Genomic DNA, 24031 nt, shown 5'->3' on the forward strand with positions numbered 1-24031 from the left:
AGAACGAGATGTGCCGTGAATAGTGAAAATCTGTGCGTGTAATTGACACCAAAAATGCCGACCTGAAAATCTGTGGGGTTTCATGGTCTATATTTGATCCATCATCAAGAGCAATAAACAGTCCTGTATACGTTCCTTAGTTAAACTGCCCATAGAGTGTTCAGAAATGTTCTACAACTTATCAGAAATTTCCCACCTGTGCATCTGTAAGTAATTGTCTATTCTTTGAGTTTGAGTCTGTTCCTGCTCACAAAATGAATACCAATCAAAACACAACCTCTCACCTTGTGTAATTTGTGTTTAATGGCTTGACATATTACATGACCACTGCCCCCTTATTGGTATTTTGCTCAATCATCACTTGCTATATAGCAGTGGTTTGTGTTACTGTGAGCTAATACCAGCATGCTGTGATATCCTCACTGAAAGACTGTACATGTCAGACTCTCCCAGGCGGACTATTTGGCTTGCTCCCTCTCCATCACGCCTGTCCCCCAAATATTTTTTTCGGATTAACTTCCCCACCTACCCTCTCTCAACCACCCCCTGGGAGTCTAGTACTAATAAAACATCTCGAGTCAAAGACCCTCCACATAGCGGGATGTCCAAGCTGTGTAATCCAACACGCCTCCCTGCTCTAGCATTAGAGAGCTGCTGACATGATAGCAAGTCTGGGAGGGCCAGCAGGGGAGCGTCCATCATTGCCGCACCTCAGCGCCACGGACCCCGTTCTGGGGTATTTCGAGTATGCCTGTGCTCTGAGAATGCAATGAGGTGACACACTAGGAGAAGAAGTGTGCTCTCAGAACAGCTAATGCTGTTAAAGGCTTCTGAGATAAGGAAGGGGGATAAGGGGATAATAGTCTAGAGATTCCCCGGAGGCTTTGGCTATGAGATCAGGGAGAAAGCTTCTGCAGATAATGTTACTGACACAGGATTTCAGCTTCTCTGGAAGTTGATATCACCAAGCATGAGTGCATCGTTTAGCCACGATGTTGCAAATATAAACAGTCGTAGCTCTTAGCAAGGCCGGAAACATAATAATGAATCACGACCAAACTTGACATGTGAAGGCTCTCAAAAAAGCCGCACAGTGGGTCTAAATTTAAGAAAATGAATGCCTCAGTTGATGTGCGGATTTGGGCGACATGGACCCTCCTCACTTTGGGCACCAGAGAGGAGTATTATAACATCAGGGGTCTCAAAACAACTTCAACCAATCGCAGCAACATGGGAGCTGAGCTCAGCTGTCATCCGCTAATATGAACTCTTGGGTATTCCACTCAGCTGGCAGATTCCGCTCTGTGAATGTTTTGACTCAGACACATTCAGTATTCATGCAAAGGTTCTGAAACTTCATTTTAAAGGGAATGTTTACACCTTTCTGAAAGGGTTTCATACATTTTTCCACAGACCTGGCTGTCCAGTACTGTAGTTGTTAACGCCATTTTGTAGAAAGAAACCGGCCGCTTATCTTGTAGGAAAACTCTTTTGAATGTCATTTGTCAGTAGGGACAAATAAGTAATGCAATACTGCTAGACTTTGCTGGTGAATGTTTTTCCGGGCTGTGTGTAATTATTTACACTGATGTATTTGTGCATGCCTAGATTGAAGTAATCTGTTTTTAAAGACTAGAATGAGCCGAGGTAATTTTTAAAAAACAGAACTTGGAAGTGCAGCAGCATCCGCCGGACAATCTGTGGTACATATAACAGTTGGGCAACATAAGCCATATGAGTGCCTAACACTCCCTTTTACTGACTGGTCAAATACAAACTCTTAAATGATTTAGACAGATATGTACGCTTCTTCTCCTAGCGCCTCTTGTTAGCACAATGATTACATATTTAAGTCAGTCAAGCGCTTCAGCCTTCTGCGACATTAGCTCAGACATGCCAGATTAAAGAATCTGATCTCGTTTTTCTTCATTCCTAATACAAATGTGACAACTAGGCATGGGATAATTTGACAGTTTACTGGGATTTCAAAAAGTCAAGGTTTTAATAACTGCTAATACTGGATGTCACTGGTAATAATGAGCTATTTTGTTTTTTGAGGGGATGTCTGAGCAAGGCACAATATGTTTTCCTCTTTTCAGAGTTGCACAAATGTTAATTGCCACCAATTAGGATTTTTTCCTCTTCTGGCATACTAGTTAGCCCCAAGGACAACATGAGCAGCCCAATGGTCTGTTCTCAAAATAGCTCAGTGATGGGATACTGTGACTTACCAAGAAGACTCGATAAAATAGATGGAATTGGTGTTCTATAGAAAATGTTTTGATTCCCCCAAATATGTAAAAAACAAAACAAAAAAAGAGGTCATTTTGGAGCTGTAATTTTAATTCTGTGATGCCACGATATTTTTGCTCATGGTTATCATTCCGTCATAATCTAGTATTGGTCCATGATTAGTCACAACAAAAGACTTGATTACAAACATTGTTTTTGCCAATAATATTGTATGAATGTACATAATTGAACACTACTGTTTGCAATGATAAGAAACGTCTGTAGTGGTGAGCGGTGACCTTTTAGAGAGGGCATGCTGGAGTGACAAATATGCGAGCGCCCGGTAGGGCACGAGCGGAAAAACTTGGGGGTATACTTATTATTAATTTTAATATTAAAAATTATTTTATAACACTGTGTAGGTATAAAATTAAAGCGGAAATATTCAGGACTGAGGCAGGTTTTCAATTATTTTATTGAAGGGCGCCGCGTGGGCATGCACTGCATTTACAGCTCATATTGACCGCTCGCCACTAAAAAACGTGTTGGCAAATTTTACATACTAATGCATGCACAATTAATAACAGAGACAATATAAAGTAAGTTAATGGTGTCTGTTAATCTGCAATGTATTTTAACCATGAAAGTGCAAGTCATTACAAAGACTGTTTTTAAGGTAGTGAGTAAAGAAAAAATGAAATAAGCATTGGTTTAAGATGCATTGATGCAGCTCTTTTAACGTTTAAACTATGTGTTTGCATTTTGAAAACCTGAATAGCAGTTTGGCTGACTTGTGCAAGGACACGAATGAGATCAGGACCTGTCAGAAATTAGCACCTGCTTGTTATTGTTCTCATCTGTGTGAGAAGGAGTTTTGCCTAGCTGCCATTAATGCAATTTCAGACTTCATTAAGAACTAATAAACAAAGGCCAATCCCTCACCAAAGAGACCCTGGAGCCATATGCTGCTGTCTAAACCACTGTCAGGACTTGCAATTGAACCGTATTATGGTGTCAAACACAATATGGAAGTAGTTTGCCAACTAAATGGTTTCCAGACAAAGCCCAAAAACGTTTTTAAAAACATTCTGCATAACAGGGGACTTGGAATGTATTCATTTTTTCCTGCCAAAATCCATAAACCCTGCCGAGTACCGAGATAGATTGTAGTTCAAATTTACTGCGACATGCAGGATGGAATCTTCAGTAATGACCATGAATCATTTTGCACAGGGCGAGGTGTAATAAATTCCACTTGACCAAACAGTCTTGGTCCCTTTGCTCATTGTTTCAGTTTTCATGCTGAGATGCAATCCTAGAAATACAATCATATATATTATTTGTTTAACCAAGCTACCATTATCAGGACGAATTTTCTACAAACGGTTATATTTGTTAGACTGCAGTAAAACATCTCTCTGGAGAAATGTTGATTTATGAGAAGTAGCTTTGCATGGCAAAACGAGGTGGATGAGAAAGAGCTGTCATGTTTGCATTTCATGATTGGTTGCACTTTTTGCGTCTTCTTCTTTTCGGATTGGCCAACAAGCTACACGGATGTTTGCTTATGTATGTTCTGTAGGTCAAACATAGTCGGTGTGTCAATAGCACCTCAAGGATTTGATAGGGATGGAAGAACATCCCCACATATATTGAGGTAGAAATGGACGAAAAGCCGTGAAAACAAAGGATCCGTCCTTGTGATGTCGCACGGGTCATTAGAGGCATCAATTTGTTAAGATGTCTGCAGGGCAGAGTGTCAGTTGTCATGTCCGCCCGCCCTCACATAAAAGACAGACATTAGCAAAGTGGTTTTGGCTCAAGTTGCTAATGTATTTTTCAAAAGGACAGCTGCTGTCCTTTTGTCACGCCTTTTAAACATGATCGCTTATTTGTCAATCATTTATACAGGCTGAACTATATCATATGAGGACAATGAAATTGGATAAGCTAGCTTTATCCCCGTCAAGTTTTGTATCAGTGATCTAACGTTCCATAGTACATGTCTCACTTGCCTCACACTTTGTCTTTAGGTCATACTAAACCGCAAAGATCATCTCAAATCATTGTGCTTTTGCCCATGCAATTCTGATCAGGGCTCTTTTGGTCAAACGTCAATCACGTGTTGATGCTGACCCCATGTGTCAATTTCAGATGCTGCAGAACTGTCCCACTCACATACTCTTACTGTATGCCTGACAGTGTTGTATATAGAGACACAAGCCTTATAAATATTTGGCACTTTGGCAAACTGAACGGAACTGAACCGCTTAATGCCGTTTCAGTAGCATAAATGTTGTTCACAATCGGCTATTGAATTAACCGTCTTAATCACTTGCTTGGCCCAGATAGTCTGACATGCCTACACTTAGGACGAAATCTTGTACACACAGAAGCAATTCAAGACTTGCGTGTGTCCAAAAGAAAACGCTGAGGACGTTTAACTGCTGTAATGTATATGCCAAGTCTGGAGTGGCGCTGTAGCGCAGCCACAGGGAGTTCACGGAAAGCGTAGAAGAAGAATCGGCGAAGAAGACGGACACAAAAAAAAAAAACTTTATTGCAATCTACAGAACAAACATGGCTTTACATGTATCAAAACAACATGAAAAAGACGAACACAGGAGAAATAACAATGGCGGGTGATTCAAGTGCAACACCGCTTGTTGAACGGGGGAAAAAAAGAAGCAAAATATTTTGCTGCATAAGCAAGCTAAGGTGGCTGCGCAAAAGGACTACGACACGGCTATCCGCCGTATTGTTGTTGACAGCCTGACGGTTCGCGCGCATTCACCCGAGAATTGGCGCATACGTCATCAACCTGCGACAATGCGTCGTCAAATCAAAATTCAGTCGGAACCCAAATGAAGGACTCAAAACACAGAAGCACCAAAGTTCAAAATAAATGTTTCTAGAATAAAGTAGTTGCAAACAAAGAAACACTGAGAGAAAAAAGTCAATGGCAAGCCTACTCACAAAGAACACAACATTATTGGAGCATGGCATTGCAATACAAGGCTTGGAAGTTGGAACTGACAGACCAAGGAAATGTGATTAAGGACCAAAATGACTAGAAGAAAGAAGGGAATTAAATACAAATAATGAGAGAACGAGATACACCTGGACAAGTGCCTGAAGGGAGCTGATTGGTAGGCACAACAAACACGTCTGATGAGAACAGGTGTCGTCAAAAACCTAACGATGATACAAGATATGAACAAGGGGCAAGAAAACATGACTTAACATGAAATAAAACAAAAAATCTAAACAAAGTTAACAAAAAAACGCAGATCGACACAAAGCCTCGGCAGTCAACTTCAGCTTTTGCCTCCCCACATAGGCTTCATTCCCCTGTGTAACACTCCATCAAACTGTGCGCTAGTTAAAAATGCAATGCCCCTGAAATGTTGAGAAACACCAAGCGGGAATTGATCTTATTTGTTTCCAGGGATAAAGAAGACCAACAAATGAACCCTTGTGGGAGAGAAACTGCCGCACACGGCTCTTGTTCTTTCCTGCTCCGCCTGGCCCTGGAGTCTTCATTATGGACAGAATAGACACCATCTTTGAATTAGTGTGTTAGCACATTCTCAAAACAAGAAATGGACCTCAAGGGGGTTGAAGGTGCAAGCAGGAGACTTCAAAATGGGATTTCCCCATGTTTAAAGTTGTTTACCAGCTACGTCTTTGACTGGCTATTGCATTTTTAAGTAGAGTAGATTGATGTCGTTGCGAGAGAAACGAGTACAGATCGAGATTATTTTAATGTTGTAATCAAGACCACACCAGCCGCGACCAAGATATTATCGAGACGAGAGTATCGAGACCAAGACCAAGACTGTATATATATCAAGAAAAATCATTTTTTTAAAAACGACCAGTATCTTTTTTTGTCATTATGTTTGCAACAAAAACAAATTATGCTACATGTATGTAGTTTTTGAAATAGTTATGATACAAATCTCAAATCTAAGCAAATGTGTTATTTCCAAGTAAAAATTATCTTGATTCCGAGACGAGACCAAGACCCTTAAAGTGATCTTGTGAACATGAGCGATCCTGAGAAGGAGAAGGAAGGCTAACCCTAGTTCAACAAAAACTAACAAAATAACTACAGCTACAATTTCAAAAAAAAATTGTTAATGAAATAAAACAAACTATATTTTACGTTGACAAAAAAAACAAAAACGATCTATAATTTTAGCGGAAATGTCTAATTTAATTAATACATGAACCTTTGTGGTTGATTTTAAATGTATTTATTTCGACAGCACGGCAGCTAATGCAAGAAGGAAAGTCAAACAATCGTCTGGGCGTTTTGGTCAATTTTTATTAATTAATTAATTAATTTTGTGTTGCCCAGGAGCGACATTATCTAGCAGCAGCCAATACAAAAGCGCCATTAGTTGACGTCGCTCAAACTGCATCACATAAGTCAGGCCGAAACGTGACGCAAGTTAACAAGGCCCCAAAAAACAAAAACAAAAGAAGTGTTTTTTTTTCCCTCAACCTACGGGAAAAAAAATTGAACCGAATAAAAACTAACTAACCCACTCTGAAAACTAATGAAAACTAACTACATTAAAAAAAAAAAATCTCAGAAAAACTAGCTATAATGAAAATTCCAATACTATTATAACCCTGGTACAGATGGCCAGAGAACAACTATACTGTAGACTCCTTCTTCCATTTTGAAGTGTGGAGAGATGGCAAAATAACAAAACCACTTCAACCTGTAACAGTGTGCCTTTTGTGTGTTAAATAAGGATAAGTGTGCGATAATTCTTAGTCCTTGACCGAAGAATGTCAAACATTCCATTAAGACATCTGGGTACTGTTTTAACTTGTGAACAAGTAGTACGTCTCTTTTAAAGGATTCGTAATCTTTACCTCCACAAAATGAAAATGAGGCATGTGCCCGGGGGCAGCTAATAGCTTTTGATGCTAATGGAAAGAGGTTCTGTAGGCGTTGTTTTTGCACACACTGTTCCCAGTGGAGAAGGCGGCAGCGTGGAGGGAGTAACGTGTCAGGGAGGAGGCCCATTGTGACAGGCGGCACCCTCAGTTCAGAACAACTGGGTTACTGCACCTCTTAGTCGGCTAAAGGCTTTTAACAGGTTGGACGAATTGGGAGGAGCCCACTAGCACTAGCCACCAGCACTCCCTGAGGCCCAGAGAGAGCTAATTACTGCTTGTGTATGTACTGTCATCTCCCATGAGCCTCTGGAGCAACAAATCTGACTGCTGATGTCTGACAATGCCTTCTGTTGGAGGACGTCCCGACAGACCAACAGCCTATATTACCTATTCTTCTCTGTGACCTCTAACATTGTGTTGTAGGTGTCCCTCAGTGTGTTTTAAATAATGATGGCGAATCACATTGGTACCCTGGATCAGGATGTAGCTGGCTAGCTTAAAAGAGACAAAGACGAACCAATACTCTGTTATATTTTTTTGCCTCGCTTACGTTAGTACTAGTTTGTCTTTGTCAAAGGTATTTTTCTCATATGCAGTCTCAATAGCATTGCTCAAACAACAAATCTGTGCTCTAAGCCTTTGGCACAGTTTTGTGCGATTATATACTCAAATTAACAACAATGTGTTAGAAGAACAACAATATAAAATTTAGCATTCAGGGTTCCTCCTATTTGGCCTTTCAGTTTAATTTACTTTCAGACCGTGTGCCAGTACAAGTATTTATGTTTGTGTATTGACAATTCCGACAAGTCAATAAGAAAGGCTTGAAGTCAAATTTATCCCACTCGGAATGTCCCATTTATGCCTTTAAAGCATCTGAGGCAAATGTAAACAAACAAAGATGGCCGATATATTGTTTGTTGTTCCAATTAACGCAGTCATTCCAAATTACTTTGTGTCACAAGGTTGTATCTGACACAATCAGAGTGGGATGTTCCGATTTCCTATTTCCTCGAATGCAGCATTTTTCTCGGTCAAAGGATGCTCCGCTCATTGAAAAGTATTGGATTTTGGATCGTTGCAATTTAATTTGTGAGGATTCTTTTTTTATTTGAAAATGTGATAAAATGCCGTTTGGCTACAATAACAATTTGACTGATTTGTATGCTAGTCACAGGCAAAAGCAATCCAATACGCCATGGAAATGAAGCATTGTGTGTACTGATAATGCCATCACATTTTCTAATTGCGATGGAAAAGTTTTTTTTAATTGTAATCAAATATTGTTCACAAACAAACTTTTCTTGAACATGGCGTAAATTACACTCAAATGTAAAACTTTTTTAAGAGTAACAACTTGACATTTCTGACCTTTTAACGTCCAAATGCATGTTTTTCTAATAGTCTGATTCGTGCCACATATTTAACTGAAATGTAGCCTGGTATGTCAGCCTCTGAACACTAGGGGGCACTACGTGACAGGAGTGCTTAAGTAGATAGAAGAAGAAATAAGCAAAAAATGCACTTATCTGGTAAAAATACAAATGCCATGTTGCTTTTTGTAGGTAAAAGTGAAGTCAACCCAAAAATGTTCCTTTTATTATAATGTTATGTGCGCCACTACTAGTATAAGCATTCTGACTAGTATTGTGTTTATGGAATATGAGTTAAGCAGCAAAATCCACCTGTTTTTATCCATCTCAGGGGCGGCCATTTTGCGACTTGTTGTCGACTTAAAATGACCTGTTTTCTGAGCTTGGTTGTGTGACATTTGCAAGCTGAGCCGTGATTGGTGGTAACCTGAGCTCTGAGCAACTGCGATGTCATTTTCAGTCGTCATCAAGCGTCAAACTGGCTGCCCCCTGAGATGGATTAAAAGCAGGTGGACATGCGGATTTCTTTATTACCAAAGAGGAAGTAGGAGCAGCATTTTCAAAAGATGCATTTTGGAATATCGGTTGTTCTTCCTTAAAGGGCCACTATTGAATTGTTTTGTTTTCTTTTTTTTTTATGCAGTCCCAGAATTTGGCATCAATGCGCTCTCCACCAATGGCAGCCAGGTGCCTCACGGCCCAGGCCCCCTCAAGGTGTCAGGTCTAGAGCGCAGTCAAGAGAGGAGCCAGGAGAGCTGCAGGGACTCCCAAACTCCTTCATCCAGCACCCCAAGTCGGCCTCTGCCCCCCCAATCCCTGCCCTCACCTCCGACACAGCCCCAACCTTTCCCTCCGAAGTCACCATCGTCACGGAAGACCCAGCCAGTCAACACTACTCAGGCTCCGGCCCCCAGTTATCCACTCCCAATTTCAGAGGCTCCGCCCAGCCCTCGGACTCCCGCAGCCGTGCCTCTCGCCCAGGGCCGAAAGCACTCGCCGACCCCCCCTCCCCGGCTCCAGCGCCACCCAGAATTGCTATCCCAAGCCCGGTCTCTACATACACCCGGGAATCATCCGCACCCGTCGCCTGCACCTCTGAGCAACCACACTCAACAGCAGCACCCCAGCCAGGCAGGGCCTCACCGCCCCCCTTCACGCTGCCACCCTCGGCCGCTTTCTGCTTACAACGTCCTCAACCTCAACGGCCACAGGTAAGACTAAACATCACAGTGCATCAACATAGGGGGCTTTGAACCCTAGTCTTTCGGTGTGGCAGGCAATTGCTCAAACCACTGCCATTCTAGCCGCAGAAGAATCTGTGACATTGTACTCAATAATTGTGGTGAATACGTCAGTATATGCTGAAAGCTTGCGTTGAATTTGAATTGTGAATATAGAATGGAGTAAAAACTTAATGACAAATGACATCAAAAGTAATCGATGTGAAATCATTTGACAATGATTAGTATTCAATATTGCATTTGTACTAAAGAGTTGTCCAAGCGGGGTTTGAACCCGTGTCCTCCGTGTGGCAAGCAATTAGTCTTTCAGCATTCCCACAATTACGTACCAATTTTTGGCACCCGCCTATTATGTAGCAACCGCAGCCGTAGCTAAAGGTGAAGATAAACGTTGAAGTCCATCTTAAATGCGCGATGTCCTTCATAGTTCTTAGTTTAGTTTGTGTCATGTTCCTTTTTTGTTGAATGAATGTTAAATGACTGAATTTACTGATGCTACGATCTCTACCCAGCCAACACAGTAAAAGCCGGCCGACAATTTTACTGTTCCAAATTGCATTGTGGGAAGCTAAACTTAATAGCCCTGCTTGATGGAAATTACTTAGTGTCATTTGTTAAATTCCCCCAAAAATCAGTTACAGACATCCGGTTGGAATCGCAGGGTCAGAATACAACATCTCAACGATACCAATAATATTACAATACAACGGTGTAAAAATGTATTTAAAGTAAGATAGCCACCTTTGAAACTTTCTGTTGTATTTCCTGTCAAGCATTTTTAAATGGTATTGAATTTACACAGTATAATCCGACAAAAAGGTGATATATGTTTGATTTAAAAAATAATAATAATAATAAAAAAACATCTCCCTGTAATAGGCAGCAATAGCCCATTATATGTTGGATGTTACTTTAATGTTTATAAAGAAATATTATTTGCATTCATTATTATGTATTTTCCTTTTGTTTCTTGTGTTTGTGAACAATATAAATGGGAATAAGATTTACTGGCCAAGTATGGAAAAATGCACAACCCATCTCCAAAAAACCCACCAGACCAGACACCTGACACCTGACCAGACCTGAAGCCTGGCAGTCCGCTAATTAGCGCCCTGAATTTCTTAGATGGGGGGGGGGGGGGGGGGGGGAATTTGACATGAGGATGGTGGGAAGGAACAATTAAAAAAAAAAGGAGCACAGTGAGGAATTCTAGAACTGAGAATGTTCGGGCAGGAATGATTTGGACTCGGCATATAACAGTCGTCATCGTAAAATTCTGACATTCTTATTTGTATTACTCAATAAGTTAAAGACTCAAGCAATGCTCCTTTGGAGCCAACTTCGTCCCACCCAGGATGTCAGAGCTTGGCTGCGCAAAACCTCACCCTGCGCCAGCCTTGCTGCTCTGCCAATACACCAACTCGGGCCTCTTGGGTACCTGCTGGCAATAATGGCAGCCAGCACCTGCAACCGAGCGCCAGTATCACAAATGAGCTTTTAGGCTTAGTGCATGGGGCTTTGGAGACGGAGGCTGTGTGGCTGCCTCTGGGGAACACACACACACACTACACATTGTTTGCTTAGGGAAGAGAAAACGAGCTCCGGTGCACATGTTCACTACCGGGACAGATGCTCATTTGGCTACACTTGCCATTGGAAAACTGTATTTGCATGCAGCCATGTTGTGACTGGATAGTGCGAGTGGATAGCATTTGCAAATGCAGGACATTTGAGGTGTGAAGATGGAGACGAACAAGTGTTGAGCTTGCGCTTTGCTCCTTTCACCACCTCTCTCTTTTTCTGATTACAGCAGCAGCAGGAGTAGCACCCCGGGGAGCAAGCCCCAAGGGCCCCCTGCTCCTTCCTCACACCTCCCCCAGCACCATCCGCCTCTTCCTGTGGCGGGCGCCACCGCGTCAAGCTTCCCCTTGCCTCTGGCGGCTAACCACAGCACCCCCCACAGCTTCCCCCCTGCATTGCAGTCCTCACCGCACCCTCATCACCCCAATATGTTCGCTCCTCCAGCGGCTTTGCCTCCACCGCCACCGCTGACGTCTAGCACCCTGCCAGTACCGGGACATCCTGCTGCTGGGAGTGCCTACTCGGGTAAAAATAAATCAATAAAAATGATGATTATTATTATATACAGATGTATATGTATGCATGAGTTTTGATTTTAAAAAATGTGAGGGGGTTGAATCAAAGCAAATCTAATTGTCCAAATTCAAATTTATCAACATATGTATTCAATTGTCTTTTATTGATGAGATAGAAATGCCTGACAAGTTCCTTTATTTGTACAGTGTGTAAAATAGACAACAAGAAATTCATTACGTCATACTATCTCGAACTGAATCGTACTGTATTGAAGTCGTAATGCCACTGAATCGAATCAAATCATCCAAGTGAAGAGATGCACACCCCTAATATTAGGGGTGTGCATATATGTGTGTGTGTGTGTGTGTGTGTGTGTATATATATATAAATATATATATATATATATATATATATATATTAGAGCTGTCAAACAATAAAAAAAATTTTAAATCAGATTAATCACATTTTAGAATTTTGATTAATCACGATTAATTGCTTCATTAAAAAGGCTTTTTACTAACATTCTTTGCCCGCCAAATTTGAAGAGCACCTGCTATGTGTTCATTCTTTCGACATTTAATGTTATGAGGACATCGTCAACATTTTTTGATCAACGGCACACTTTCATCCTTGTCTTTTTCCATTACTAATTACTAAGTTGCATAATTTAAAATGAAAAAAATGACCCCCAATAGTTTGACATGAACAAATATTCTGAATGTCACGCGCAAACACTTATTAAATGCTTGACTTTAATGCATGTACAGGGAGTCCTTCGAGCTCCGTCGCACGCGTTTCGACTTGACGGCGCCCGTGCCTTGTCCGTAGCACCTTCATTTTCGTTAATTTCCTACAGTAATCACGCCATTTCACAGTTATTTGAAATCCTCAGCAACAGACGTCCATCCAGCAGGTCGGCTCGCCATCAGGTGCGTCACATTTCCGTGTTTTGCGCGAATATGTTTTTTTTTTTAAATTACTGTACAAACTATTCTGACGTAAATATCGACTTTAACGGGGAAATCAAACTTAAGTCAAAATTCCGGTTGCATCGCTAGCGTAGGAACGGAACTCAAGCTAAGGGATCGTCTGCGGTCAGTTATTTTTAAGTGATTAATCTGCGTTAATACATGATTAATGCAATATTTTTTTGTGATTAATCAATGAGTTAACACTTTAACTTTGACAGCAGTAATAAATATAAATGCAACACTTGTTTTTGTTCCCTTTTTGGGGGGCCAGCCTAAGGCACACCTGTGCAATAATCATGCTGTCTAATCAGCATCTTGATATGCCACACCTGTGAGGTGGGATGGATTGGCAAAGGAGAAATGCTCACCGATTTTGACAGATTTATGAACAATATGAGGAAAATTGCCTTTTGTGTATGTAGAAAAGTCCAGCTCGTGAAAAATGGGAAAAAATACAAAAGTGTTGCGTTGAGATATATATATACTTCTAGTTAAATGTCAGGGTGAGTGCAGAAAGAGAAGTAAAGTGCACCTTTATCAGCATTTCAAGACCTATCAGTTTGTCACTTTGCATCGGGAAATTGTAAATGCCATGAGTTGCATTTTGTTTAAAACATACGGATGTTGAAGAGGAAAATTCCATTTCCTATCCCAGTCCAATAAAGCTAAAAGTATGTGATGATTTTTTTATTTTTTGCCACAGGGGTAAAAAAAAAAAAAGTAATTACAACAACCGCTCTCTCTGAGGGACTTTAAGGGTATCAAATCGCATCTCAGTCTGAAAGTTCCAGCTGTCAGACATTCTAACTGGGCTTTTTTTTTTTATGTAAATTGCTTTCTTCGTCTTCAAGTAAGACATTTTCTAATGTCATGGAATCCAATTAAAAAAAGTTGATCAGATAATTCTTCTTGATCCTCTTCTTTTTCTCAGAGTTTCTCCTTTGCCATGCTAAACCAAGTCAGGATTTTTGTTTTTATACAGATTTTTTTTTGTGTGGGAGTGAGCTCTTTTATTCAGGCTAAAGCTTTAGCCCACATGGCTTATAGCTTTGTAGCTTTCCTTGGGCTAAAATGGTTGCCCTACATATACTACACAAAATGGCTTCTGATGTTATTCTGTGGATTGATCATTGGATCCAATTCTGTTTAATTGTTAAGCAGTTAGTAAACGACTGTGAAATCTTGATGAACCCTCTTTTCAAACGTTTCAGTCCATCAAAACAAATAGTTTTGCTTTTCACAATGCTGGCGTCCTCCAATGTTAGCGTGACCGTTCCTTCCCTTTCCCCATTTCCAGAGCAAGACCTTCTACGCCAGGAGCTCAACACTCGTTTCTTGGCCTCCCAAAGCGCCGACCGCGGCGCCTCGCTGGGCCCCCCGCCCTACCTGCGCACCGAGTTCCACCAACACCAGCATCAGCACCAGCATCAGCACCAACACACCCACCAGCACACGCACCAGCACACCTTCACGCCATTCCCCCACGCCATTATGCCCACCCCTGCACCATCCATGGTGCGTACCCCTGCCAGAAATGTGAGGATAAGTAGAACGCAACCGTGTTGGGTCTTGTATTATTGTGTTTCACACATTTTGAGGAGCGGGTGGGCGGGTGTTCGTGCTGCTAAAAGTGTTTTCTAGGGATAGACTGATTATCGGTGCCGATATTTGGCATTTTGACAAACATCGGCATCTACCTTTTTACGAATGTGATGGCCGATAAAGCTGGAATCTCAAACGTAGCAAATTTTGTGTTTTTATCCAGATTTGTAAAATGCTTACAGACAGTTTTTGTCGTAAACACATTTCGAACATATTCAGACAATTTTTCACTACGAAGATCTTTTGAAACCTTTTACCAACCTTGACAAAAAAAAAAAATTAGTTGCATTCGCATGCATTTGCCACTTAGTAAGATACAGGGAACTTTTCATTTATGGATCTACAGTATTTATATTAGGAATAGACCGATAATCGGGACGCTGATATTGGGCACGCATATCGGTATCGACCGATATAAGGTAAATCGAAAACCATTTAAATCTCAGGAAGCTATTTATTTCATTTTTCAGTTAACTTTATAAGAGAGATGCTACTGACCCTGGGAACCTTCTGAACCATTTTTTTTTGTTTAAAACAAAGAAATGTGAAAGTTTAAGATTTGAGGTATGTTTACATTTTGGGGAAAAAATCTATTTACTTGCTTAAGTTTCCATTGAACTTAAGACGTACTGATAACCTTGGGAGCTCCCTGAACGTTTTGTTCGAAATTTAAAAGGATGACAATTGTCTAAGATTAAAAAAAGTACAAATAAATCTACACTTTGCAAAGTCTGAAAAATTGTTCAAGAAACATGTTTTAAGACATTACCACCGATTGGCATTTGTATTTGAAAACTTTTTGTCAGCTTTTTAGTGAAAATTAATATTGGCCTCAAATATCGGTTATCGGCATCGGTATCGGCCCTGAAAAAGACATTTTCGGTATAGCTCTAATTTAAATTTCCACTTAATAAATGTTGAAATTTTAGAAAACTCTTTTTTACAGTAGTAGTTAACAGTTTCAAGGAACTATTTACTTGCTTATTTTTTTATAAGCTTTATACATGCTGGACCCTGGAAGCTTCCTGCAATTTTTGTTATAATTTTTACACAAATCTGTCAATTCTTTATATGTTTAAAATTAAAAGAAAAGGTTTGTTTGTTTGTTTTTTTATATTAAAAAAAATACTAATATTTTCTCTTTTAGTGCAAATGAATATCGGCTTGAAATATCAGTTATCGGCTTCCTTGACTACTAATAACCCGTATCGGTCTATCACTAATGTTTTCCCACTGGGGCTGTGATAGTCAAGATTTGACACAGTTTAAGCGGCACGTCGTACATATTTGTGGCTTTGTGGCGCCTCTCAATGATGACCGTGTGTGTCTGTCCATGCCACAATGATGCTTTTATTCACCCAGAAAGCCATTCTTGTGTTGTTTCTGGCCCTCTATTTCTAAATTGGCAATAAACTCGCTTAAGGCATATCCACAGCCAAGTTTTCAAACGTAATACACTTAATTCATTCTGAATGTAATGACATCATATGGCGCCGTTAGGGTGTTTTCATTACTGACATAAGCTTTACATTAAGATTCTCAGTGTTGGTGCGAGCACAGGCAACGAGCTAAAGCTTTAAAAGGCACATCCACGGACACTCATTAGCGCCTAGCCTAAAGGGGTTTGCTTGGCTCTGATGATAGCTCAAAGGCAGCAAGGCTTGGCCTCTGACAGCTAACGAGGCCATAAAGTGCCTCTTAATAGCTGCGCAGTTTAATCTTGACTGGGGAAATGTTCACCCCAAGCCTGCCCTCCACCACTAAAAATAGAGCGAAGGAGATGCTGTTTTACAAGATCTACACATGATCACCAAAGGGGGAAAAAATCTTGTTGGGAAATGGTCAATTCATTAGTGTGTTCACAATTTTGTAGTGAAATACCCAAAAGAGGCTCATTTCTGCTTCCTGATGTCTTTAAATGTGCTTAGATCTTGTTTCCTTTCTCTTACAGTTTGACAAATACCCAACTAAAGTTGACCCCTTCTACAGACACAGTGTGAGTTTTCAATTTTTTTTTCAAAGCTTAATTTTCATTTTTCAAAACATAACATTCAGCATGGAACATTCAGCCAGTGTGTAAAAAAACATTTTTGACAGGCGAGTACATATTTGCAAACATGTTGGAACGTACTTCTCGCTAGCACGCTCTAACGTACTTGCAAGTCACTGACTTACATATGAATGGCCTCTCAATGCCACTTAGTCGCCGTCGGGAGAAGTGAAGCCATCAGAAGTGCCTTGGCGGCCATCTTACGTTGCCTCTTTCTATATAATACCCCGTGGCATTATGGGAAAATATACTGTTTGTAGCATTTAGCCTCTTGCGACTAAGTTCAAACGTAGCCAGCACTCAAAAATCCACATTGGCAGTTCTGCGCTTCCGTATAAACAACGTACAAAATAAATCCAAGATATTAATTCAAACATGGTTGGTTGGCATAATTTTCCTTTTTTTTGTACTGTACAATTGTATTCGTCAGATTGATTGCAAAAGCATGTATTGATTTTTAGAAAACTTTCCAATATACAGAAAAAAATATTTTTATATACTATTATGGATCAATCTTATTTTAAAAATAAAGATAACAATCCAATGTACATTATGCTTACTAATAAGCACAAACTAGTTTTAAAGTATAATGAGAAGAAGTAGGGATGCTCAAACTTTTTCCTCCGAAGGCCACATACAGAAAAATCGAAAAGATGCTAGGGCCACTTCAACATTTTTAGACTTCTTTAAACAAAATCAGTCCAACGGGAAATATACATTACAGTTAGAAAATATTGTATTATAAAATGTGATAAAGCAAATAGTTTATATCTCCCCCCCAATATATTAGGGTGGCCTGGCCCTGTATCCCAATAGAAGAGAGCCGCCCCTGCACTAAACAGTAGCTGAATCCCAGCTTTCCTATTCAGAAACAAATAAAAAGCCCCCCCAAAAAATTATAATAATTTTTAAAGCAGTTACTTGGAGATAATTAATGTGACAAGTTCACAATTCAGACATTGACAGAGCAGAAGGCGGAAGAGCAAAAAATTGCTTTTTAAAATGACTTAGCCGTTATTCACCATGTTGTTATGAAGAGAAATGTTACCAACTTAACATCCATCCATCCATCCATTTTCTTTTACCGCTTGTCCTCACAAGGGTCGCGGGGGTTGCTGGAGCCTATCCCAGCTGGCTTCGGGCAGTAGGCGGGGTACACCCTGAACTGGTTGCCAGTCAATTGCAGGGCACACAGAGACGAATAATCATACTCACAATCACACCTATGGACAATTTGGAGTGTCCAATCAACCTGCCATGCATGTTTTTGGAATGTGGGAGGAAACCGGAGTACCCGGAGAAAACCAACTTAACATTTTACTGTAAAAAAAAAAAAAGATATATAGAAAAGCTCTAGAGAATATAAAATGAATTTGTTAGAAGTAGTACAAATGTAGTTTTGAGTGTATGCCGGGGCCGCTGATAAATGGATGGCGGGCTTCAAATGACCCCCGGTCCATGATTAGGATATCACTGATTTTAAGTTTCTTGGCCGATGATTGACAGATTTTCTGTTGTTGCCATTCCTTTTTCAGTCAAATCGGATTTTTTTTTATTACTGTCTTTTTGAGTCGTATTGAAGATTCTGCCTTTACAAAGATAATGTATTCATTTTAACAGTATGGATAATATTGTCACAGATAATAACATGTTGCATAATTTCTGTGCTTATATGTCTATTCAAAATAAGACTCAATGAAAACAAAGCAAGCTTCTAAATTCAAAATAGCTTCTTTCTTTTTTTTAGACGATTGACAAGAACGTTGTAATTGGTATGATAATGAGAGACAGATGACCACGTGTTTCACAGCAGGCTACTTTATGAAAGCCTTGATCACTTGTTTGCTTGCTTTTCATTAGCCTCGCAAACGTTGCGTCAGCCTAGTTTTTGATATCAAAGAAGCTGGAGATAGCTCATTCTTAAGGGGGGGGGAGTACTCTACTTTCATGTCTTGTGCTTTTTCGTCGAAAAATCATCTTAATAATAATAAAGAAGCCTATTTGATTTTTGAGGTTGATGTTTGCACATTCTCTTGCATCTTTCTAAGTGGTGCCTCCTCTCCGTCTTTTCATCTTTAGCTCTTTCACTCGTACCCGCCGGCCATGTCGGGCCTCCCTCCTGTCATCCCTCCAACGGGGCCCTTCAGCTCACTGCAGGGCGCATTTCAGCCCAAGGTAACAACGCACTCCTTCTAACAACTTCAAATAAGACGCAATTTACTGATTTTCTTTTTTTCATTGGTTATCTTGCCTTTTATAGACCTCGAATGCTCTCGATGTGTCCTCGAGACCTGGCGCTGTCCCACATACTTTCTTACAGAAGGACCCAAGGGTGAGGAAATCTAACCTTCTCAGTCAAAAACTAACCACACGTTGAATTAGGCACACTTGGCCAATGAACTAAAAGTAATATTTTTCTTTAACTCATTCGCTCCGAGCCAATTTTCACTGAAGCAACCCCCTTTGCTCCCACCTGTTTTACTGGATTTTGACTGATTTTGCAAGGCCAACAGAATATTCTGTTCTATTGCTATAAAAACATGGAACCTGCCAAAAGAAAGATTAGAGTCTCTTCTTTCATCAGGGAAAAAAGTATATTTCTATCTGTTTCCGTTTTGCAGCAATTAGCATAGCTAAGTTTCATCATTATGCACAAATCTGTTTAAAACATTGGGGGAAAGAGCTTGTTGCAACATTTTACAGATATTACAGATTATGAAGTTCTGCTCAGAACAGGGGCGGATTTATTCGAGTGGGATACAGAGTTTTGGGAAAACATGAAAAATCTATTTGTCTTGTCACCCTAAACAGAAAGTTTGAAATAACTAATAATGGAAAAAAAATGCTAAAATCAATAAAACACGTCATTGCTTGATTGATTGGTTTTAGCAAAGTGGCTCTTGCATCCTTCAATTTTTATGACACCCTAGTTTTTGCACTTCTCCCAGAAGTAAATCAATGTTAAATCAATGTTAAGCGAGCTTAGCCAATAGCAATGCAAGATGGCTGCCAGTGGCTTCACCTGGTGCTGTTGGCTTAGAGCTTGTCTGAAAGCACCTCTCACAACATCTGCAGTCATCGTAATTAGGGATGGTGAGTTTGGTATTGAATCATTTGCTTTTATTTGATACAAACCGCTCGCGACGCACCCACCACGCGTTGCTAGGCAACGTTAAACAACAGCTGACTCACTCGCTTTTCTACTGAAGCAGACATGCATTGAGTCATGAGCACATTAATGTGATTAATTACTTTTATTGTATTTATTAAATACAGAACACCAGCACACCTGCTCCTTCATAGTATCCTGTTAGCTGATCCGCACTCGTGACTGGCGACAATTAGCATAGCTTCCACTATGCAAATTAATTTCACAATTGAGGTGTGACATATTTTCAAAATGGATCTCATGTGTTATGAAAACTCTACGATTCCGAAATTAGGGCCACCTCTTTGGTGATTGCGCGTGAATTTCCAGTTTACGCATGGTGGGTGTGTCGAATGAGAGAATATATGCCTAAACCAATACAATATGTGTATAGTTGCTAAAAAATATATATTCACTACATTTAGTGTTAATTTTATCTGGCATTTTTTTTAATGTAATCTCAGTTTTAGTCCAGTTTCAATCATGCTTGTTAGTTTTTATCATACTTAATCAACATCATCCCATTTTCATTTAGTCAACTTTTAGTCGACAATAAATCTAGCATTTTAGTCCAAAAAATATGTTTTATTTGTCTAGTCAACAAAAACTGTCAACGTTTTAGTCAGGACAATCATTTAATCTGTTTGTTTTTTTTGTCAGCAAATTATGTTGAACATTTCGGATCTAAAACTATTTCACATAAAATGTTCTCACTTGACACACAATAACAGTATATCAACAAGTGACTACTACGGCTCCATGCTACAAAATGGTAAATTAGCCACCATTAGTTAGCGGTCGGATTAACATTATTGTTGGAACGTTATAGTTGTTGGATTAATGTTACGATATAATGATAATTTACTTTTTTTTGTTTTTTTTAACCTTTCACCGTGAATCCACCTCCTGTCTATCCCATGTGTTTGTGCACGTTGCACTCGCTAGCTGCAGAGTCACAGTGACAGATTAGAAGAGACGAGATTTTACAAAATCATATAATTTATGTCTCGTTTTTGTTCATGAACTAAAACGTCCATAGATTTTAGACCAGTTTTTATTAACTCATTTGCTCCCAAAAATGTATGAATACATTCTATTTTAAATATTTTAAGTGTCCCAAAGACGTATTTGTTTTGTTTTTTTATGCTAAAGCATACAGAAGGCTTTGATGCGGCCTCTCAACTGCAGAGAACGGGTGAAGAAATGATAGTTGTTACAAAAAACGGCCAGCAGGTGGCAGCAGAGTATAGAGATCAACCAGGGCCATGTTGAAAAAAAAGCTAATTTACCCACAGTTCTAAACAGATTTGTGAATAATGATGAAACTTACTAATTTCTGCAAAACGGAAACATAGAAATATACTTATATGATGAAAGAAGAGACTCTAATCTTTCTTTTGGTAGGTTCCATGTTATTATAGCAACACAATATTCTGTGGATCTTGCAAAATCTGTCAAAATCCAGTAAAACAGCGGGAGCAAAGGGAGTTGCTTCAGTGAAAATGGAAGTGTAGTACATTTTTATCATTAGTTGCTGAAAATATATACTGATTTAAGTATTGTTTATTAATGAGGGTTTGGTCTAGTTTTAGTCCTGTGAAAAATGTGTGTTGACGAAAAATATTTTTGTTTAGTTATCATTGACGAAATTAACGGTACTACACTGACTTCCCGCTGCGATTCCACTGCAAAATTAGAGTTTTGTGAATTTCACAGTGGAATTGTGTTTCCTTCATCTGAGTGCAAAGTATTGATTCCTAATAAAAATGATCTACCTGTCTTCCTCCCCTCTCCCTCCTTTGTGTAGCTAGCGGATCCGTTTCGGCCCATTCTCAGGGTGAGTAATCTGTCTGTCATACTTAAGAGAGACATGAGGCATGACTTTGACCAAAAATACATACACTGCTATTGTCAAATTTCATTATTGCGACACGTGAATTTTGAAGCTTAAGTTTGGCAGGATTCTCTTTAATTTCAAAATTCTGACTTTAAAGTGAGAATTCTGAGAATGAAGTTCTGGCCCTAATCCTCTTCCGTATAAGAGTCATGTTGTATGATTGTTGTATATTTGTATCTTGTGCCTTTAGAAGCCAGGAAAGTGGTGTGCCATGCACGTCCACACTGCCTGGCAGATATACCACCACCAACAAAAAGTCAAGGTGAGGATTCTTTGGACTTTCCTTTTGGAATCGGGTTGAATCAAGTGTAATCATAGAGGATTGTGGTTATAAATAGACAAATACCAACTCCAAGTAATTCCACTTCCATTAAGCGTTTTTTACATGTGTTTCTGTGTTCTGGTCACAGCAGCAGATGCAGGTCGACCCTCACAAGTTAGATTTTGGCCTGAAGCCCGAGTTCCTGAGTCGACCCCCGGGCCCGAGCCTCTTTGGTGCCATCCATCACCCCAGTGACCTGGCTCGGCCCGCCACGCTCTTTTCTGCTGCAGGTGAACCACCATCTGATTTTTAGAATTCAGCTCAAAAGGTGAAATGTTTTTACAGAACACTTTTTGGCTGGAACCATCGGTTCAAACTGGACTTTGCTCTGAAATGCAGTTGAAGGTTCACACCCAGAGCACATTTTTGAGAATGACACTATCAGTAATTAAGTCGTCAAATTATCATTTGTTAGTCTTAGTAATAAAAGCAAATACTGATGGTGTTTATACATTTGTGGGAGACGTTACACATGTTAATGATTTTATCAAAAAGCACGGTGGAGGACATCTGGTTTACATAATCACACAACATGAGAGACTTGAAGCTTCTTTTTCAAAAAGTGCCAAGAATTTCAAACATTTTCCAGTGGACAGACGCTGCTGTCTCCAAACAACATTATTTAACATTTATAAAGTGCAACTTTAGGAATGTAAAAAAAACTCAATTTTGTCTTTCAAAGTGAAGTTGAGTAAATGTAGGTTTTTAAAAAAAAATCCATTTTTATTTATTTACTTTTTTCCTTCCAACAGCTCACCTCCCCTTAACCAAAGTCACATTTTTACTAAATAAAACACTGAACCTTGGTGGGTTTACACTTTGATGTTCACAAAAAGGGAATTTTGGCATCTTCAACACTGGACAAAAAGTTGTCCTGTAAAGCACATATATGACATTTTGATAATTTCATGTTAATTGCTGGTATTACGCACAAGCATATAGTCGCTGTCCTGTGAAAAACACTACTGTCCTTTTTATTTTATTTTTTTTACGTTTTGGGGATGTCTGCATTCAGTTTCATCCCATAAACTTAACAATGTAAAAAATAAAATGACAAAAATGGACATAAGTGTTTTTCATAGGGCAGCGACGATATGGTTTTAAGTAGGGATGCTCGATACCTTTTTTTTTTTTTTTTACCGACACCAGTTGGAGTACTCCTGAGTGGTCAACCAATAACACTAGTAGTTTCAATACGTAAAATTTCCTAAAAAATAAAAAATTGTAGATAATTTAAAAGAAAGACCTATACATCCCAATGTAGCATTTTGATGATCATGATCATGTTTTCATTTATTTATTATTTATTTATTTAAAAAGAGAGATGAAAGGGGGAAGAAAGAAGTTAAACTTCATAACATCATGTTACAACATTATTTTCTGAGGAATGTTGAAAATTAAAAAATCTTGTTTATTTGCTTCCTCAGGTCCAACCCACCCATCAGCAGGTCCCTTCGGCCATCCACCCCACCACCCTGCAAACTTCCTCACCCCAGCAACTCACTTAGGTAGGCGTGAACGTGAATTTACTGATGATATTCCCATCAAGCTAACTTTTCATCCCCTCATTCAGAACCTTTCAGTCGGCCGCCCTCCTTCGGCGGGCTGGGAGCTCTCAGTTCTTCAGCGTTCGGAGGACTGGGAAATCCAGCACTAAGTGAGTTTTAGCCTCATGAACATACATTTCCCAAAAGTGTATTTGAAAACAAACATGGCTGCACAACGGTTGCGATACGCATTTAACTTGCGTCCTGCTGTGCTTTTCCGTGTGTTGAATCCCTGACAGCGGCCAACGCCATGTTCGGCCATAAAGATGGCCCCAACTCGCAGCAGCACTTTGGCGGCGGTGCCAACAGCAACCACCAGGAGCCCTGGAACCGCCTGCACCGCACGCCACCTTCCTTCCCCACACCCCCGCCTTGGCTGAAACCCGGAGACTCGGAGAGGAGCGCCTCGGTCAGCTCACACGAGAGAGACAGGGATTCTGACAAACGGGATTCAGTTAGCAGTAAAGACGACAAAGACAGGTAGGTTTCATGTTAAATAACGTCAAAGTTATTATAATTAAGAAAACTAATGAAATAATTACTTCTAAAATAGAAAAAAAGATCTCTTCTATTTGTCAATTAATGTCAAGGTTTATTTTAAATGTATTCATTTTAGTAATACTGTGCAGCCATA

At 39.8% G+C, this 24031-nt stretch overlaps 1 protein-coding gene across 12 annotated transcripts in view; it reads left to right on the forward strand.

The window, feature by feature from the left end:
* auts2a (activator of transcription and developmental regulator AUTS2 a) overlaps positions 1–24031 on the forward strand; it is a 380719-nt gene that overhangs the window by 351233 nt on the left and 5455 nt on the right. For 6 of the 12 annotated variants that reach the window (XM_077547717.1, XM_077547716.1, XM_077547715.1 and 3 more), the window contains 12 exons: positions 9166–9733; positions 11574–11869; positions 14129–14367; positions 16385–16429; positions 18563–18658; positions 18744–18815; positions 21439–21468; positions 21719–21790; positions 21939–22080; positions 23278–23358; positions 23424–23507; positions 23625–23877. In XM_077547717.1, coding sequence (XP_077403843.1) covers positions 9166–9733; positions 11574–11869; positions 14129–14367; positions 16385–16429; positions 18563–18658; positions 18744–18815; positions 21439–21468; positions 21719–21790; positions 21939–22080; positions 23278–23358; positions 23424–23507; positions 23625–23877 — 1978 coding nt within the window. The remainder of the gene's footprint in view (positions 1–9165; positions 9734–11573; positions 11870–14128; positions 14368–16384; positions 16430–18562; positions 18659–18743; positions 18816–21438; positions 21469–21718; positions 21791–21938; positions 22081–23277; positions 23359–23423; positions 23508–23624; positions 23878–24031) is intronic. The other 6 variants (XM_077547721.1, XM_077547726.1, XM_077547720.1 and 3 more) reach the window with 5 other exon arrangements.

This window comes from Vanacampus margaritifer, chromosome 16 (genome assembly GCF_051991255.1).
Source record: "Vanacampus margaritifer isolate UIUO_Vmar chromosome 16, RoL_Vmar_1.0, whole genome shotgun sequence".
Taxonomy (NCBI): Eukaryota; Metazoa; Chordata; class Actinopteri; order Syngnathiformes; family Syngnathidae; genus Vanacampus; species Vanacampus margaritifer.